Source organism: Pongo abelii, chromosome 10 (assembly GCF_028885655.2).
Source record: "Pongo abelii isolate AG06213 chromosome 10, NHGRI_mPonAbe1-v2.0_pri, whole genome shotgun sequence".
NCBI lineage: Eukaryota > Metazoa > Chordata > Mammalia > Primates > Hominidae > Pongo > Pongo abelii.
In genome coordinates this window covers 21,373,841-21,394,286 of record NC_071995.2, presented here as the reverse complement: position 1 = coordinate 21,394,286, position 20,446 = coordinate 21,373,841, and the positions used below count along the sequence as shown (strand labels likewise).

The window sequence follows — 20,446 nt, the reverse complement described above, 5'->3', positions numbered from 1 at the left end:
GGCAGCTCTGCCCCTGTGGCTTTACAGGGTACAGTCTCCCTCATGGCTGCTTTCATGGGCTGGCATTGAGTGTCTGTGGCTTTTCCAGGCACACGGTGCCAGCTGTTGGTGGATCTACCATTCTGGGGTCTGGAGGACAGTGGCTCTCTTCTCACAGTTCCACTAGGCACTGCCCCAGTAGTAACTCTGTGTGGTAGCTCTGACCCTACATTTCCCTTCCACACTGCCCTAGCAGAGGTTCTGCATGACAGCCCCACCCCTGCAGCAAACTTCTTCCTGATCATCCAAGCATTTCCATACACCCTCTGAAATATAGGCGGAGGTTTCCAAACCTCAGTTCTTGACTTCTGTGTACTCACAGGCTCAACACCACGTGGAAGGTGCCAAGGCTTAAGGCTTCCACCCTCTCAAGCAACAGCCCAAGCTGCACCTTGGCCTCTTTCAGTGACAACTGGAGTGGTTGGGATGCAGGGAACCAAGTCCCTAGGCTGCACACTGCTCAGGGACCCTGAACCCAGCCCATTAAACCACTTTTTTCTCCTAGGCCCCTAGGCCTGTGATGGGAAGGGCTGCCATGAAGACCTCTAACATATACTGGAGACATTTTCCCCATTGTCTTGGGGATTAACAGTTGGCTCCTTATTACTTACGCAAATTTCTGCAGCTCGCTTGGATTTATCTTCACAAAATGGGATTTTCTTTTCTATTGCATTGCCAGACTGCAAATTTTCTGAATTTTTATGTTCTGCTTCCCTTATAAAACAGAATGCCTTTAAGAGCACCCAAGTTGCCTTTGAATGCTTTGCTGCTTAGAAATTTCTTCCACCAGATACCGTAAATCATCTCTCTGAAGTTCAAAGTTCCACAAATCTCTAGGGCAGGGGGATAATGCTGCCAGTCTCTTTGCTAAAATAGAACAAGAGTCACATTTGCTCCAGTTCTCAACAAGTTCCTCATCTCCATCTGAGACCACCTCAGCCTGGACTTCATTGTTCATATCACTATCAGCATTTTTTGTCAAAGCCATTCAACAAGTCTCTAGAAAATTCCAAACTTTCTCACATTTTCTTTTTTCTTCTGAGTCCTCCAAACTGTTCCAACCTCTTCCTGTTACCCAGGTGCAAAGTCGTTTCCCATTCTTAATTGTCTTTTCAGCAGCACCCAACTCTACCAGTACCAATCTACTGTATTTGTCCATTTTCATGCAGCTGACAAAGACATACCTGAGACCAGGCAATTTACAAAGGAAAGAGGTTTAATGGAGCACTCACAGTTCCATGTTGCTCGGGAAGCCTCACAATCATGCAGGAAGGCGAGGAGAAGCAAGTCACATCTTACATGGATGGCAGCAGCCAAAAAGAGAACTTGTGCAAGGGAACTCCTCTTTTTAAAACCATTAGATCTTGTGAGACTTATTCACTATCACAAGAACAGCATAGAAAAGACTTGCCACCATGATACAATTATCTCCCACTGGGTCCCTCCACAACACATGGGAATTCAAGATTAGATTTGGGTGGAGACACAGCCAAACCATATCACCCTCCAATCTCCAGGAAGTTCCAAACTTTCTCTCATTTTCCTGTCTTCTTCTGAGCCTTCCAAACTGTTCCAACCTCTGCCTGTTACTCTGTTCCAAAGTTGCTTCCATAATTTTGGGTATCTTTATATCAGCACTTCTGGTACCAACTTACTGTATTAGTCCATTTTCACACTGCTATAAAGAACTCCCAAGACTGAGTAATTTACAAAGAAAAGAGATTTAATTGACTCACAGGGCTATGGGGGCCTCAGGAAATTATAATCATGGTGGAAGGGGAAGCAAACATCCTTCTTCACATGGTCACACAAAGAGAGAAGTGCCAAGGAAAGGGGGAAAAGCCTCTTATAAAACCAGCAGATCTTGTGACAACTCACTTACTATCATGAGAACAGTAGCACGGGGGTAACTCCCACTATGATTCGATTACCTGCCACCGGGTCCCTCCCACAACACATGGGGATTATGGGAACTACAACAATTCAAGATGAGGGTTGGGTGAGAACACAGCCAAACTGTATCACCTGGTATATAGACTTTTCTCTTTTCTTTTGTGTATATGTAATATCTGTGAAGACCTAGACTTTAGTAAAGCATTCAGTAAAAGTTTACTAAATGAATAATTTTCTCTCTATTTTCTAGTTTTTGTTCCACATTTCCAGGTAAATGATGAAGTATTGATAAGTGGTAAAAATAAAACTAATACGAAAAAGTAGTCTACAGGAGATGCTGATCTAATTGAGACTGCATTAAAGAGTTAATAGTTCATGCTGGCTGTGGTGACTCATGCTGCCTGTAATCTTAGCTACTTAGGCTGAAGAAGGAGGATCACTTGAGGTCAGGGGTTCAAAACCAGCCTGGGAAACATAGTGAGGCCCTGTTTCTACAGAAATAAATAAAGTGAGACTGCTGTCTCTACAAAAGTAAATAAACAATTAAGAAAAACAGTACAAGTTAGCAGGAAGCTCAAAAGGGATATTTGGGTCTATTTAATGAAGTAGATATGACTTACTCTGGGAGCAAGAAAAAAAAGAAGAAAAGTATTAATAATAGCACAATAATGAAATAAAAAAAAGCCAATTTCTATGGGGGTGACAAAGAAACTTGGAGGTCATCTACCAACATCTTTGTGGAAGGGCTAGTCATTCTTTTAACAGTCTTATTATGATACACTGCAGAAATTTCTTGTACTTTACAAAACAATAAAATTAATTTTTAAAACATAGTGCAGAAAAAGGACATTAAATTATCTTGAATTAATTTTGAAGCATACAGACACAGAATGACAATTATTAAATTGAATGAGTGCTGAGGGAGATGAACACAGGCAGAGTCAAAAGAAAAAAAATTTATGATATTCATAATTTCTTCATGAGATGGACTCAAACTAACTGGCAAATACTTTCCAGGATACTTTGGAAACAAAGATCAATTAAGCTCAGAGCTTGCCTTAAAGGAGTTTATAGTCTCCCTGTAAGAGTGCCAAGAAGACAAAAACTGAAATACATGTGCTATGTTTTATGACAGACATATTCTTGTGACCAAGATGGGCTTGCCATTTCTCTCAGTTTGACTCTATTTTAGACTTCTAGACTATAGGACCCTGACCTCTCTCTTGTTAGAGCATTTACTTTAGAAAACCTGTAATAGCAAATTATTTCTCTGTCCCTCTGGAATATAGGTAAATCTCTCCCAGCCTCTAATTAGCTTTATAATCTTACAAAATAAAATTTAAATTTTAAAATTTAAAAAAGATTTAAATGAAGGAAGGATGGAAGGAAAGAAGAAACGTAGGCCAGCAGGCAGGCCTATCTCCTAGTCTCTGTTGGGAGGTAGAAGCCTAACTTTAGTAAGTACCAATTAACAGGTGGCTTAATCATACTAGCCAATTCTCCCATAACATCTTCCAGCACTTTTTCACTAGCTCACAGCAGCATTTAACAATTTTCCCACCTTTTGCTTCAACAGAGTTCAATCTGTCTCCCCTATTGCTATAGTCTTGAATGAAGCCTTCGTTGCCATTTTTAACAAATGTCAGGTGCAATTTCTCTTTGATACATCAAACCATGGCAACATAAAAGACTCAAACTGTGGAAAATTAGGTAGAATTTTTTTTTTTAAAGGACCTGGTACCTGGGCTGGATGTAAGTAATGAAAATTAAATACACTGGGTGAAAAGGGGCTAGCAGTATTCCAAGCAAAGTTTGAAGAACTGGGAAGTAGGCAAAAGTGTATGGGGCACAGGCCATGACCCCTTATGTCAATTCTCCCATTTGAAAGCTTCCTAACGAGGGCAGTAGATATAATTGAAATTTAAATAAATTTGAATTCTTTCTATAAAAGTCAATAAAATACATTAATACATCAGATTTTTTTAAAGCAAATTAAAAATTACTCTTCTATCTCTACTTGTCTATTTTTACTTTGTTTTTGTTATAAATCAAATTCTGTTGAGAAATGTTGAAATGTTAATATATTTTTTAAGCTAATCCTTTCAATCAAGAGAGTTACAGAGGACCCCTGTCTGAAGAACAGGTTTGAATCACAGTTGTAGCAAACACTCTTCAGTTTAAGGTGATTATTTCATCTTAAAGTTATACACATTGATGGCAGTGCATTCATAGGGAAGAAGCTAACAAAAGCTCAATTTTCCTCTTTTTTTCCTTCCAGGGCAGTCCCCATGAGAGCAGCTGTTCTCTTATTAATACTGTTAAATGTTAGCAATAAACCTCTCTGGAATTATACTGAATAAGACGGTGACGTAGAAGAAAGTTTGTACCAAATAAATTTGCGTAGATTAGAGCCTGCAGGTGGTCTAAAACATGCCTGTATTGGGAGCCAAATTGTTCTGTACTGGAACCTTTTGAAAGGAGAACAAAGAGCCTTTCATTGCTCCAATTCTAAATGCAGCTTAGCACTTCATTAGAAACCTCTTAGTTCGCTGTAGGAATCTTTCAGATTTAATTATAAGGTGGGATAAAAACCTTCTTTTCCTAGGATACCATATTGAAACATTTTATTCTGTGTTTCCTGGGACATCTCCAAGTTTTACAAACTACAGAAGTTATCTGTGCATATTTATTTTTTTCTGAAACCTAAGTATTAGGCAAAGTCAAGGTAACCATTTTAGCCAATATGAATTCTGAGATTAAAATTACTAAGAGCCAAAAGCACTGAAGTTAAAAATTAAGAGACCTAGGTTCCCTTTCTGGTTCTACAACCTTGCAACGTCATTTAAATTTCTGAGCCTTAGTTTAATCTTTTGTAAAGTGAGGTGGCTAAACTGATAAGCATTGATTCCCCCTTCATTTCTAAAATTCCATTACTCTATGTGGCCAATATTTAGTAAATACTAATGTTGCTCCATATTTATCATTTTCTTGGTTGTAAAGAAATACTTTAGAGATAATATTTCCAAAGCTACAGTATCAAATCATTGTGGATGGGATATTTTTAAATTGTAGTATAATGTGGTCAGTTAACTTTTGGAAGGCATGAGCAAACAGAACCCAAAAAACTCTTATTCCCGCTTTAGTGAACTTGATAAAAATGGGAAGGTATGACAACCCAACCCTACAGAACAGAAAGAAATGGAATATGTGGTTGTAGCATTTGCTGCTAAAGGCTAGGTTGACAAGTTGAGCCTGTTAAATCTCCTGGCCTGGGTCCTTCAATTCCCAATGCCTGGATCTGTGCGTCTGTATTTTCCATGTGTTTGAGTTTAAATAGCAGTAAGTCAGGGCCCCTGAGAACAAAGCTTTTCCAGAGGCTAAGCCGACAATACCTTCATTCAGTGGAAAAACTGTCTTATTCTTAGTAAGACAGCAAACTACCTGGCTCTTTGAAATGAAAACAAACAAAAAGAGAAAACTAATCCATGTTTATTAAGTGAAAAAATGAATGAATAACCCATGAATTCCAAGTCTTGGCTTCTAGCTCTGAATCCCAAGATTAGTACAAATTTTCTAATGGAAGTCTTTTTATTTGCATCAGATAAATGAAATATAATTACTTTGACAGTAGCATATTGAAGAAAAACAACTTTTATTTTCCCCATTCTACAAAAAATAATTAACAGGCCAGATCTGACCTAAAACTCAATTTGCAAAATTCTACCTCGTAAGTTCACAATTGATAATGACTTCTTTGTGTTTGCTTATGTGTGCCTACAACAAGGTGCTTATATGAGAGCAAAATGGATCAGTAGAAGGTTAATTTCCTTACAAGATGGTTGGAATGAACCAAGTTGTGCATCATCCTGACTGTGATAAAAATAGGCACAAAATGATCAGAATGTCTTTCATTGGTTGTATTTTTGGTAAGAACTTTGAGAATATTAAGATTGTACTTTATCTGTAAAGGTAGACAGAAATCACATACTATGTTCTTAGGAACAGTATTTGTGCAATGTCATTGCAAGGGTCATGGATTTTTACTAATTATGCTATTAGTCACTATTTGTTTCATGACAGGATAAATAGGAGAGTAGCTTTAGAGGCATAAATAAAAATGATTTTATAGTCGATTAAGCTAAATACGTTAGATTGGCCACATGATGTACTCCAGCCAATTACCAGATGTGATAGGTTGTCATTGTCACTGTTGCTACTGCCCTGGTCCAAAGTCACAGTCATTTCTCACTTGGATAATTTCAATGGTCTCCTAGCTGATCGCCCTATGTCTATTCTTGCTCCCTTCTCAACCCCAAGCATATTCTCAATAGAGCAGCTGAAGCAGTCTAGTTAAAATGTAAGTTGAGTCTACTAACTCTTCTGTTCAAAACCACTGACGATTTCCCATCTTACTCAGAGTAAAAGCCACAACCCTTACCGTGACCCATGGAGTCCTACCTTCCAAGCTGGTCCAGGCTGACTTATTTGTTGTTGCTGTTCGGCTGTTTTGTTTCGTTTTAGGCTTTTAGCACCTGAAACCATGGTTTTTAGTTTCTGTCTCCAGTGATAAGCAGAACAGAGGGATGAGGAAGGGGCTTTACTGGCCCAACCAGAAACAGAAACTAAGAACCCATGACTGTATTCTCTCCCTTGGACAGCTTGGTTCCCGGCTGCCTCTGTCTTGCTGCTCCAGCTATCCCAGTTCTCCTGCTGCTCCCTGAACACCCCACCCAATGTACACCCCCGGACTTTTGCGCAGGTTGCTTTCTCCTCTCTTTGGAATCCTCTTTCCACATACAGCCCCAGGGAGCACTCCCTTACTTCTTGCAGGTCTTTTCTTTTTATTTTTACAAATCTTTCCCTTCTTTACATCTTTCCTATCCCTGGATATCTTACCTAAAATTTTAACCTATCTCTATAACATTTCATATCTCCCTCATTTTATTTTTACTCTCATATTTCTCAGTATTTATCGCTACAGTAAATAATACTGTATTTAACATACTATAGATATACTCACTTGTTTTGCTTATTGTCTACTGATCCCACTAGAATGTACTTCTATAAGGGCAAGGATTTTTCTTTTTGTCTCTTTTTCCCCACAACTCTATCTCTAGTACCTGGAAGGATGCCTGGCACAGAGCAGGTGCTCAATAAATGTCTGTTGAATGAACAAATGAATACTACCTCCTATCTATTCACATGGAGTTCCCCTAACCAAGCCAATAAAAACGTATGATTGGTCTTTATGGTAACTGAAATTCTTTCACTTTTAAATTGCTAACATAACCTGAAGCGGCTGGGCGCGGTGGCTCACGCCTGTAATCCCAGCACTTTGGGAGGTGGAGACAGGCAGATCACAAGGTCAGGAGATCGAGACCATCCTGGCTAACATGGTGAAACTCCGTCTCTGCTCAAAATACAAAAAAAAAAAAAAAAAGCCAGCTGTAGTGTTGTGCAGCTGTAGTCCCAGCTACTCAGCAGGCTGAGGCAGGAGAATGGCATGAACCTGGGAGGCGGAGCTTGCAGTGAGCTGAGATTGCGCCATTGCACTCCAGCCTGGGTGACAGAGCAAGATTCCGCCTCAAAACAAACAAACAAACAAACAACAACAACAAAAAAACAGATACCCTGAAGAATAGACTTCAACTCCTTATTATTATTTTTTAACTTCATGACGGAAAAGATATCTTTGTATCATATGTGTTATTATTATAGATTCCATAGTCTGGAATTTCTATTATTATGATATTGGGGAAGGGAGCTATCCGTAATCAAACTCTGCAAATGATGTTTAGACTTGAAGTAGTGTGTATTTCATGAGAAGCATAAAATTCATCTAAAGTAAGAAAGCAATCCCAGGGAAAACACATTAGAACTAGGTTTTAGAACTTACTTGGAGATTCATTATTTTCACAGGTTTCCTCTTCATTTGGTGCTACTGCTTCTTCCTCCTCTTCTTCTGGGTCATCAGTATCTCCTGACTCATCGCTGTCTTCCACCCATTTTCCTGGCATTAGTCCTGCTGAATCATAGGAGTTGCACAGAGGCCCCACAATGTGAGAGATGAAGGATTCCTGAAGGTTGGCCAGCTGAGGAGCAGAACGATCCATGAAGGGGCTTATGGGTAATCCAAGGCTGGCCTCTTCATCACCCTAGAAATAAAATACAAGTGAAGTCAACATTCACCTGGCATCTGAAATTTGTAAATATGCAAAACCCCAGGCATTAATGCACAAACTTCTTTACTTGACAGCTAAAAAGGATCCTATCTCAAGTGCTAAGATTCCTACAGAAACACTGTTGTTAATTAGTACTTTTGTGAACTTGAGGTTTTTGCTTTTTATCAAGGAGAAACACAGAAAGTCTAAATTCTAATGTATAAGTAGATGATATTTTTATCACACAAATCAGTGTCTTTTATATGAGAATATAAATGCATGAAAATGCAATGGTGAGGCTGGGCGCGGTGGCTCACGCCTGTAATCCCAGCACTTTGGGAAGCCAAAGTGGGCAAATTGAGACGAGCCTGGCCAACATGGTGAAACTCCATCTCCATTAAAAATACAAAAAATTAGCTGGGTGTAGTGGCAGGTGCCTGTAATCCCAGTTACTTGGGAGGCTGAGGCAGGAGAATCACTTGAACCCAGGAGGTGGATGTTGCAGTGAGCTGAGATCGTGCCACTGCACTCCAGGGTGACAGAGTGAGACTCCGTCTCAAAAAAAAAAATGCAATAGTGAGAACAATTTTTAAAAAATATATAAATGTAGCCTATTTTCCTTTTTTGCTTTGGCTTCCAGAAAGCTTTAAAGAATTTATTGCTCAATTCAAGGGGTTACCTTATCCCAGATTTTGTTTGAATTTTAATATATCTCCTGTGATTGTGTGGTTTCTGATATTCTTATTTATCTGTATGTTTAATAATATTACTGTACAAATGTTTTATTTTGAAGTGCTTCAAATGTTTCTGAGGAAAAAAGGGAGATTTTTAACCAGCAGTTACCTAGCAAAATTAATAAAGGAAATATCCCAAAACATCAGCAACAATTATGCCTAGGAAGTGGTATTATTATACATGAATTTTCCCTTTAATTTACATTTTTTTGCATTTCCATATTTCGAGAATATGAATCAATCCCATTCTTAGGAAAGGCAATACATTATTTTTTAAAAGCACAAACCTTTCTCCCATTCTGTAGGTTACCCGTTCACTCTGATGGTAGTTTCTTTTGCTGTGCAGAAGCTCTTTAGTTTAATGAGATCCCATTTGCCAATTTTGGCTTTTGTTGCCATTGCTTTTGGTGTTTTAGACATGAAGTCCTTGCCCATGCCTATGTCCTGAATGGTACTGCCTAGGTTTTCTTCTAGGGTTTTTATGGTTTTAGGAGAAAATTTTTGCAACCTACTCATCTGACAAAGGGCTAATATCCAGAATCTACAATGAACTCAAGCAAATTTACAAGAAAAAAACAAACAAGCCCATCAAAAAGTGGGCAAAGGATGTGAACATACACTTCTCAAAAGAAGACATTTATACAGCCAAAAGACACATGAAAAAATGCTCATCATCACTGGCCATCAGAGAAATGCAAATCAAAACCACAATGAGATACCATCTCACACCAGTTAGAATGGCAATCACTAAAAAGTCAGGAAACAACAGGTGCTGGAGAGGATGTGGAGAAATAGGAACACTTTTACACTGTTGGTGGGACTGTAAACTAGTTCAACCATTGTGGAAGACAGTGTGGCGATTCCTCAGGGATCTAGAACTAGAAATTCCATTTGACCCAGCCATCCCATTACTGGGTGTATACCCAAAGGCTTATAAATCATGCTGCTATAAAGACACATGTACAAGTATGTTTATTGTGGCACTATTCACAATAGCAAAGACTTGGAACCAACCCAAATGTCCAACAATGATAGACTGGATTAAGAAAATGTGGCACATATACACCATGGAATACTATGCAGCCATAAAAAATGATGAGTTCACGTCCTTTGTAGGGACATGGATGAAGCTGGAAACCATCATTCTCAGCAAACTATCGCAAGGACAAAAAACCAAACACCGCATGTTCTCACTCATAGGTGGGAATTGAACAATAACACATGGACACAGGAAGGGGAACATCACACACTGGGGACTGTTGTGGGGTGGAGGGAGAGAGGAGGGATAGCATTAGGAGATATACCTAATGCTAAATGATGAGTTAATGGGTGCAGCCCACCAACAGGGCACATGTATACATATGTAACAAACCTGCACACTGTGCACATGTACCGTAGGACTTAAAGTATAATAATAATAAAATTAAAAACACAAACATTTCATTCTATATATGAATCCTACCTATAGTAACCATAAAATTTCATTCTAATCTGTTTAAATATGTCCAATGACAGTTAATTTATTACCATTAATAAGGTGTCTCAGCCTATTTTTGGATACCTTTAGCAATATAAATTTCTTTCTGACATTGATCTCAACTCTACCTCCCAATAACTTCTATAGACTGGTATATTCATACCTTTTTTAGGGCAGTAGAGAGGGATCTAACTTTTTTTATGAATCAGATGCTGTGCTAAGTATGTTATATAATTTATCTTCTTTAATCTCCACAGCAATGTTATGATTAACCTATTTCTAAATTAGTATGTCACTCCTTTAAATATCTGGAGACAGTTATATTTCCCCAAAAGTAAATATCTTCATTTTTTTCCACATGCTTTTCTGTCACTTATTCCTGTCCTTTATGCATGCTCCTTCACCTCCACATTCTTTTTAAGAGTGGTTCACAGTGCCAACCAGGAAGGTTCAAGTGCATTCTGATGGGTGTAGAGTAATGTCAGGAGGATCACCCCCGGCTTATGTAATTGTGGTAGCTTTCTGAGTAGTCTGTTAACTCTTATGTTATCATGTCAAATGAAATGCCTATTTCTTTTTAGCTTTTACACATAATGCTCTTATTAATTTTTTTACAAAAGTGAAGTTAATCTAATATGCAGATACATTTGAACTACCATATACATATACATATAAACTATTCCATATACATTTAAACTACCTTCTATGATAATAAATAAATTTTTTAGGAAAGTAAGTGAAATTAATGTGATATGCATATACATTTAAACTACCATACACATATAAGCTACTCCATATACATTTAAACTACCTTCTATGATAATAAATAAATCTATAAAAGAACAGTATTTCAAGGATCTTCCTAACGTCTGACTTCCACTATCTCAATATCTTCTTCCCTGCAAATGCTTGCAAATAACTGTTATCATAGAGTTCTATGATTATATTTTAGTCCTATTTTTACACATCACTTCTTGTCTCCTGATCAAAATTGACCAGTGTATTTTCTGACAAAAGTATGAATATAAAATAATCATACTTTCATAGCTGTTAGAAGCTTTGAGAAATTCATAAGCAACCTGTAAGTATAGATTAAGCTGTATTAAATAGTTGTCAGTTACCTGTTCATAAAATTCATTGACAATACCATCTGTCCACTGAAGATGGAGTTCTTTACATTTAGCTGGACCATTGATATCAGCCAACTTTATACACATTTGACAAACCAGTAGACGATCATTTTCATTGGTCCAATCTATTCCAACATCATCATTTACCTATTTGAGAGATAAAGTTAAAATATGTTTTGCTTCGATAAAAACAAAAGTTGAAGAGAAGAGAAAAACAATAGAACGTTTATTGTCTTCATATTATATAGGGATCATAATACCAAACAATTGGGAACCTCTAGCTACTTAAAAATGTTATTGGCTGTGTAAATTAATGGTAAAAATAGTTCACGAAAAAAGTAAAATAATGAATTATGAATAAAATAATAATTAATAATGGGTGACAGGGTGAGTGTAGTCAAAAATAATTTAATTATACATTTTAAAATAACTAAAAGAGTATAACTGGATTGTTTGTAACACAATGGATAAATGTTTGAGGTGACAGATACCCCATTTACTCTGTTGTGATTATTACACATTATATGAATTTATTAATGTAACCCATAAATATATATACCTACTATGTACCTACAAAAATGAAAATTTTAAAAATCATTAATTATTGAATTAGCAACAAATGCTTTTTTAAGTTGGCATATATAATTACTTCTCTTTTTTTTTTTTTTTGAGACAGAGTCTTGCTCTGTCTCTCAGGCTGGAGTGTCGTGGTACAGTCTTGGCTCACTGCAACCTCCACCTCCCTGGTTCAAGCAATCTTCCTGCCTCAGCCCCCTTAAGTAGGTAGGACTACAGGGGTGCGCCACCACACCTGGCCAATTTTTGTATTTTTAGTAGGGATGTATTTTTAGTTTCGCCATATTAGCTAGACCGGTCTCGAACTCTTGGCCTCAAGTGATCCACCCACCTCGGCCTCCCAAAGTGTTGAAATTACAGGTGTGAGCCATTGTGCTTGGCCTTATTATCAATTGCTATTAAAATAATATAGTTACAGTTCATAAAAATTGTCATAACAATATTTGGGGATTTACTTTTGAGATATAAAATTCTGCTTCAAGTTTTTGATCTGTACTGCTGCCAGATAATTTATATAAATATACCATAGAGATGAAAACAAATTAAATCAAACAAAAACCACAATGACAGAATGTGTTACTCCTCTGTAGCACAAAGTAGAATCTATAGAGACAGCATCTCAGCTTCTTGGGCATCTAGATTCAGATCAATACCTATATGTCTGCTTCTGGTTAAACATCTTATTGTATTCCATTTTCACATTTGAAATATGAGAGTTCATAGTAACATGTTTTGTTCAACAGTTTGCTTCCATGATATCTTTCAATGTGTCTATAAAATGAAGACTGGTCTGCCAGGCACGGTGCCTCACGCCTGTAATACCAGCACTTTGGGAGGCCGAGGCGGGTGGATCACAAGGTCAGGAGTTTGAGAGCAGCCTGGCCAACATGGTGAAACCCCATCTCTACTAAAAAAAAAAAAAACACAAAAATTAGCCAGGCGTGGTGGCATGAGCCTGTAATCCCAGCTACTCTGGAGTCTGAGGCAGGAGAATCACTTGAACCCAGGAGGTGGAGGTTGCAGTGAGCCAAGATTGTGCCACTGCACTCCAGCCTGGGCAACAGAGCAAGACTCTGTCTCAAAAAAAAAAAAAAAAATGAAAACTGGGTACAGCTCTATTTACCTTGCCATTAAATTTGGCTACGAAGTCAAAGTGTTTCTTCAGGTCAGTGGCCAAAATTGCTTCAATGACAAGGAAACGGAAATGCTTAAATTCCACATGGTCAAGGTTAACTAAGAAGTTATACTCTGGCCGGGACATGAAAAGATTCCATGCAGCAGCTGCGTGATGATTCTCCAAAACTGAACGATCGTTATATAGCACCGCCTAGGCAAATAAGACAGTTAAGAGGTCAACTTTTTAAGAAAATAATCACAAAAATCATGAGAATATGCAGTGCTTTGAAACTGCTTTTTATTCATACAACAAAGAAATGTAATCATGTGACTCCTGCTTGTTAAGAATCACTTATTACTGTACAATGACCCTATTATTTTTCTTGGTTAAATTTCCCTTTTTTGTAAGATAAATTCCTTTCCTTGAAAACTTAGTCCAAACTCTTTTGAGGAGGCACTCGCCTATCTTAATAGATATTTTTTAAAAGATTTTTTCATTAGATTTCTTTGTAGGGTACAGGAATTTAAACATAAAAAATATATACAAATAGAAAAGGAAGAGGAGGGAGGAAGAAAAAGAAAAAAATTATATTCACATATATATGTAAATATAAATATAATATATAATTATAACAATGCCACAATACCTCAAGAGGTAACTAGGTTACTTTCTCTATCTGGCATAAACATTACCTCCTCTTAAACACATATAGCTATTAAAGATGAATGGAATACCCAAAATGTCCATGACTTAAAACATTCTTGCTCGACTCCACAGGAAATATCACCTTTTATCTAGTATTCAGAGACATAAAATGACATTTACTTGTTTGAAATTCTCTAATAATGCAGAGAGAAGTTTTATTAGAGAATATTTTTTTTAAAAAGGGAAGCTGCCTACAAAATGCCTGAACACTAGTGTGCAAGATAGCCTATTGGAGAAATAAAAAGACATAGGACAAAAAACACTAAGCACTGAATATTAATATAGAGGTATATAAAAATGTAGATGTGTAAAATAATCTGAATGGTAAATTATCCTGGCCAGTGGATTTTTGCCTATATTTAGAAAAAATAATTCTGGTGTATGAAAGACAAGTGGAAAGAAGGTAGACAGTCAAGAAAAAATTATCAGATAATTTTTATTGTATATAGATTCAAGAAAAACTATAGAACAGCCCATAAGATCAGCTGTGGAAATGGACAGCAGTGGGATAGAAGAGGCAAAGAAGAAAACAGAAAAGTCAGTATTGAATGATATTGTCCTCTAGATCTTGTAGAAGAACAGAGGATCTCAGAATGTTTAGCAACTTGGGTTCAGCTAATTAAATAAATGGGCTAAATTTGATTGTATAAATGGGTATGTCTAGATACTTAGTGATGAATTTTTTATTTAGATAGAATTATACACCAAGATGAACTTCAAATTTATTCACTGTTTTTGGAATCTATGTTTAGGCAAAAAAAAAAAAAAAAATTCCTCCAATGAAATAAATTGATGTTAACATCCTACCAACCTATAGATAATGTCATAAGAATCATAATTGTTATATTGAATATATTTCAAAGGAATGGTATTTATATACAAAGAAACCTTACATTCTTAAGAGTCCAAGAAATGCTTGGTTCTCTAATCTTTTCAGAAAGGGGCTTTTGTATAGGTTGCCTTTTGTTTGTTAAAGAGGTCCATTGACATGAATTCAAGTAGGTTTTCTTCCTAAGAAGAAAACTGAGAAATGATTCCCATGGATAATAAAGTTGTATACCTGCTATTAGAATCTTGGAAGAATCCATGGTTTCTTTTCAGAATTAGCACGGTCTCCGAGAATTTTAACATAAGACTATGTATAGTTTGGCTTATATTAACTTGGTGCCTATTATAAATCACATTTTAACTTCACTTTCTTGAGAAATCTTTAAATTAGTTCTCCTAACCAAAATCTAAAGATTTACCTGAGGAGCACTAGTTGCAACCAGGAAAGCATTAGTCCTTCCTGGGTGATCATAATCGTGCATGGCTGCAGCCACATACAGCGCCATCAACTCTAAGGCAGGGATATTCCCAGACAGACATCCGTATTTATCATCTGTCACATTATACGTTTTTGAGAATACGTATCCCATATGTCCATGTGTAAATCCACTGTCAGAATCTGAGATGAGAAAATGAAAGTCAAAGAAGTTTTTAAAAAAGTGCTGACATTATTTGTCTTGACTTCTTTTTGAAAAAAAAAAAAACACCCTCGTTCCCATCTTTCATAAGGCAGTGCAGATTCACTTCGTACATACCTGAATCACTGGTTGAACCATGATCATTAATCACAGTTGAGAGGCCTGGAATAGGCTGTGTAGTAAGATACCAAACAGCATGTAAAACATCAGTGGCATGGATTCTGTTATGATCTGTAACCAGTCAACAGGAACAGTCATCAGTTTATGAACTTTGGGGTCCAAGAACTAAGAGTGCCATCTACTGGACAAACAGATTAGTCCTAACATTTTACTATTTCCATGAAAGTTGGCCAAACTTTCTAGGACAAATATTATTTGATTACTCTTCCATAATTCTATAACATCCATCGTAACAAGAAAAAAAACCCTACTTGTAACATTTATTATGCATGCAGGTATCTGAAGTGGAAAAATCTGTGTCAATAGTCGACTACAAACTATGTATGTAGGAAACATACTGTGTGAAAAAAGTGTAATGTTTACTCTGGTACTTATTTTCATGCTCCTGCATAAAACTATGCAGAGAACGAGAATAAACATAATAGCTATGACATACTTCAACTAGATGAGACATAATATTTCATCTCTGATAGATGGTACTCAAAAATAATCTGGGAATAGAACATAATACCATTTTTCTGTATCAATCTTAAAGCACTGCAATAAAATATCTTTTACATGTAGATTTCATCCACAAGCAAAATTCAAAGCCACAATCAGTTATATTCTCTGATCTAGAAATTCTAATTTCAGAATATAGTTTTAAGAAATACTTAAAAAGAAAAGCCTCTTGTATAATAATGTAGGAAGCTAAGCCATTTAGAAGAGTTAAAACTTACAGGAAAACCAGATTCACTAGTCATAATGTCATCATCAAGGGAAGGGGGTCGTACTCCACATGTGCAGTTCAACTTCTTTCAAACCATAACCACGTGCCCAGTGTGCGCTTGGCTCACCTTCCTTTTCTGTGCAATTCTTCCAAGTTTTTTGTTTATCAGACCCCTCATAATACTTCACTGATTAGTATGCTTTATTCTAAATATACTAACTTTACACATTGTATTTCTGCTAACGAACCATGATACTGTTTCCTTCTCTAGTATAAGAGATTACATTTCTTCATAATACTTAAAATAAGGAGAAGAGAGAAACAGGAGAGAACAAGAATGACAATGAGAATATGAGAGAAACACCTATTCCCTAGTCAGAGAAGAAAGAGGAAACCTATGGTAAATGTGGCAATTGTAGCACCTGGGTAGGTGTTAAATTTCTGGCAGCCATGAGGAATCAGTCTTTAAGTGACAATATGCAGCTAAATCTTAGGTAAACACCCTAGAAATTCAGTGGAGAGGCCTGGATGTGGGTTTGAAAAGATCTCATCAGAAGAGCTTAAAGAAACTCAATTCCGGCCGGGTGCAGTGGCTCATGCCTGTAATTCCAGCATTTTGGGAGGCCGAGGTGAGTGGATCATTTGAAGTCAGGAGCTCAAGTTCAGCCTGGCCAACATGGTGAAATCCCATCTATACTAAAAATACAAAAATTAGCCGAGCGTGGTGGCGGGCACCTGTAATCCCAGCTACTCAGGAGGCTGAGGCAGGAGAATTGCTTGAACCTGGGAGGTGGAGGTTGCAGTGAGCTGAGACTGCGCCACTGCACTCCAGCCTCGGTGAAAGAGTAAAACTGTCTCCAAAAAAAAAAGAAGGAAGAAGAGGAAGAGGGGGAGAAGGGGGAGAAGGGGGAGGAGGGGGAGGGGGAGGAGGAGGAGGAGGAGGAGGAGGAGGAGGCTCAAATCCTAGCCTTCTAAGAAGAAAATAGCAAAACTTGTATCCCTGTGTCAATCATAAATATGAACAATAATATTATATGGTACTTGAAAGAGCAATTTTATTAAGATTGGCATCTACATCTCTGAGTATAGCCCATCTCCAGTGATATGAGCCCATTACATTTACAAATAATTCACAGGCAAGAGAATTACGATCATATTTTATGTCTGTACTTGGGCTATTTATGAAATTGATCATACTAGAATTTCCTGGATTTGGGACAGGTATGCTTTTACCTCTGCTATAATATTATCCATGCTAACTTGGGTGAGTTACTTAAAATCCACTTTCTTATCTTAAAAATAAGATAGAGTAAAAAGTCTCATTTCTTTATCTTGAAAATACGGGAATAACATTGCCAAATTCATAGGACAATTGTGACAATTACATTAGGAAATATATTTTAAAGGGCCAGATACACAGTGAATTTGTAATTTGTGTAAACATTATTCATGTAAAATAAATTGCTGCTGTAGAACAAGATAGAACTAGTATAGATCACCAGCTTTCTCTCAGAATCAATGCTGGATTTGTAAGAATAAAATAAAATATCTTCTGCCTCCATTGGTAGAAGATAGTAATGACCTGTTATGATAGGAAAATGGCAGTCTGGGAGTAGGGTTCCACTTTTGGGAGATATGTTGGAAGCTAGCTTCTTAAATTCTCTTCTCCTGTTGCAAGCTGGGAAGATTACTATATGCCAGTAGTTACTATTATTGATGCAAGTCAGAGAAACCTGTGCATGAGCATAGCAGTACAGAGGTGGATGGCGGGCAGTATCACAGTGTTGGCAGAGCCTGTTTGGGGTAAGGAATTGATAACATCTATTCCAGGTGAACTTGCAGCTTTTGAGTTCTAATCCTTTTGAGCTCTAATCCACCCTGTCCCCTACCCCAAGGCCCAGGCCCAGGCCCAGAAAACTTTATAGGTAATGTTTCATTTAAAAAAAAAAAACAAAAAACAAACTTTCAACAAGCAATTAATCCTAAGTAAATAATCTAGTGCTGAAAATATAAGAAGAAAAGCTGCCAAACTCATTTTATGAGGCTGCTACAATCTTGATTTAAAAACTAGGTAAAGACAGTATATATATTTAAAAATGTTCCTTTTGCTTTCGAGTACAGGTTTAAAAGTACTAAATAAAAAAAATCACTAACCAAATCCAGCTGCTTATTTAAACATATACATCTAGTTATATGTGTGTATGTGTAGGAGAATAACACTGTCATCAATCACTTAGATTGAAGAATAGAAAACCATCTGTCCTGTTAGCAGTCAGTAACATGTTTATTAATCAAATATTCACTTAGCATGTACTCAGTATTATGCCAAGTGCTGGCATCTCCATTGTTCTTGTCATTAATTCTCTGGTAACCCAACCTAGGAGCAAAGACACCCAGGAAAGAAGCTAGCAAGGTCAATGTAAGTTACTGACAGGTTTCTATGTAATACATAAAAATGCTCAAAGATTCCTCCTCTTCTTCTGGCCAGGATAGGCAACTGAGAAGGATAAGAAATGCTATCAGAGCTATCCTTATTTTATCCTTATTATCATCATACCTCCTCCTTCAATCTCTGCATTTTGGACAAACCCCTAGCCTTCTCGATGACGCGTTCACTCATGTGGCAACCCCCTCACCCTCTTTAATAACATATAGACGCACATGCATACACTAGCACATGGTACACCCTACCTCTTTCCCAGAGTCCGCCCATCTCCCTCTTCCGTCTTGATACACTTGTTTTCTCAACTTTCTCCTTTTCCCTCAAGCACAGAGTTGAAGTGAGCTGGTATGGAGGGTTGGAGTTGTATGTAAATTCACACATTTTAAGATCTAAATTTATATATTTTGTATTTAAAATTTTGTCTATGCTCCTATGCACCATAGGGTAAGTGGAAGTAATAAAGAATAGAGGTAATACTTTAAATATTTTTTTCTTTTGGCATATAGTTAATACTCTGGTAGTTCTACCCCTCTAGCATGTACCATGTCACTTCAATATCTAGCTTTAAAATCAATGGGCACATCATGTACAGCTGAATTGAACTGAACTAAATATAGGTTGAGCCAGGACTATTCTCATTGCTGGCATGAAATAGCTACATGATCACAGGTACTTCTGAGGCATTCTCCGCATTTCTCAAACTTAAATCAGAATGAGAGGTGTTAGGGAGAATATGCTTTAGAGAGGAAACTCTTTGAAAATAAAAAAACTACCTTCAAAAATAACTGGATCGATGAACGAATATGAATGGATTTTTCTTTATTAAGCAAAATGCCCAATTGAAAGGGACTATGAATGACACCAAACATTATTTATCTCCTTATGCAATTGGGTATTGACCATACATTAATTTATCCTAAGTTTGACTGAACAAATACATTTTTATCACATTTATATTATTGAGTTGACCATATTTCTTGTCTATTGCTACTACCATGAAATTACTTCAACTCTCTGTTTAAATCTAGATTCTTCAATTTTTGTCAGGATTCTAATTACAAATTTAAAAGCTTTCCTACTTACCCTCTTTTCTTGAAAACCGTTAAAGGTACACTTAGAACTATAATAAGAAATTTAGTTTCTAATATTTGCACACATTATCATATTAAAGTTAATCCAACCCCATTTTGACTTTGGTTCCTCTTATGCTTCTTTTCAACTAACTAAGGATTTATTTAGATAGGACCATTAGAAATATAGTCCAAAATAAATATTAAAATAAGTAGGTACACAGCAAATTTTTGTATGTGCTGATTATAACTAATGATAAGTGAAGCTTTTAATAAATATTCATATTAACTTACAATCTCAGCACATATGAAATATTATTAGATAAAAGTGATCACAAATAAAGCTAGAGCTTTCCTATGAGAAGATGTAAATAAATTCCCTTTATGGAGAGTATCTGGGACTTCTAATAGAACAAACAGATTTATTACAACAAGTTCTTTTCACCTGGAATAAAGAACCCACTATTTCAGGGGTAAAAAAAAATCTATTACTTGTAACATATAAAAATGTAATAAGAAAATATAAAAGTGAATAATCTTAGAATCTGAAAACTTATTTTTGTACTTAAACATTTGCCATCTTTCAACTATGATTTAATGATATACCACCTGTGAAAAAGTTGGTAGTTATTATGTCTATGGAGTTTAGTATCAATTTGAACTCAGTGGAACTTTGCTATGGCTAATTACATCATTAAAATACATTTGAAAATATAACATGAATTTGGAAATTCAGTCTAGTGATT

General features: G+C 36.6%; 1 protein-coding gene across 1 annotated transcript in view; it reads right to left on the bottom strand.

The window, feature by feature from the left end:
* The window catches only part of PDE3A (phosphodiesterase 3A), a 303,896-nt gene that overhangs the window by 14,345 nt on the left and 269,105 nt on the right, over nt 1–20,446 (bottom strand). Inside the window, exons 11-15 of the mRNA XM_024257297.3 lie at nt 15,416–15,529; nt 15,080–15,279; nt 13,134–13,337; nt 11,426–11,581; nt 7,829–8,087 (exon numbers count right to left, since the gene is read on the bottom strand). Coding sequence (XP_024113065.2) covers nt 7,829–8,087; nt 11,426–11,581; nt 13,134–13,337; nt 15,080–15,279; nt 15,416–15,529 — 933 coding nt within the window. The remainder of the gene's footprint in view (nt 1–7,828; nt 8,088–11,425; nt 11,582–13,133; nt 13,338–15,079; nt 15,280–15,415; nt 15,530–20,446) is intronic.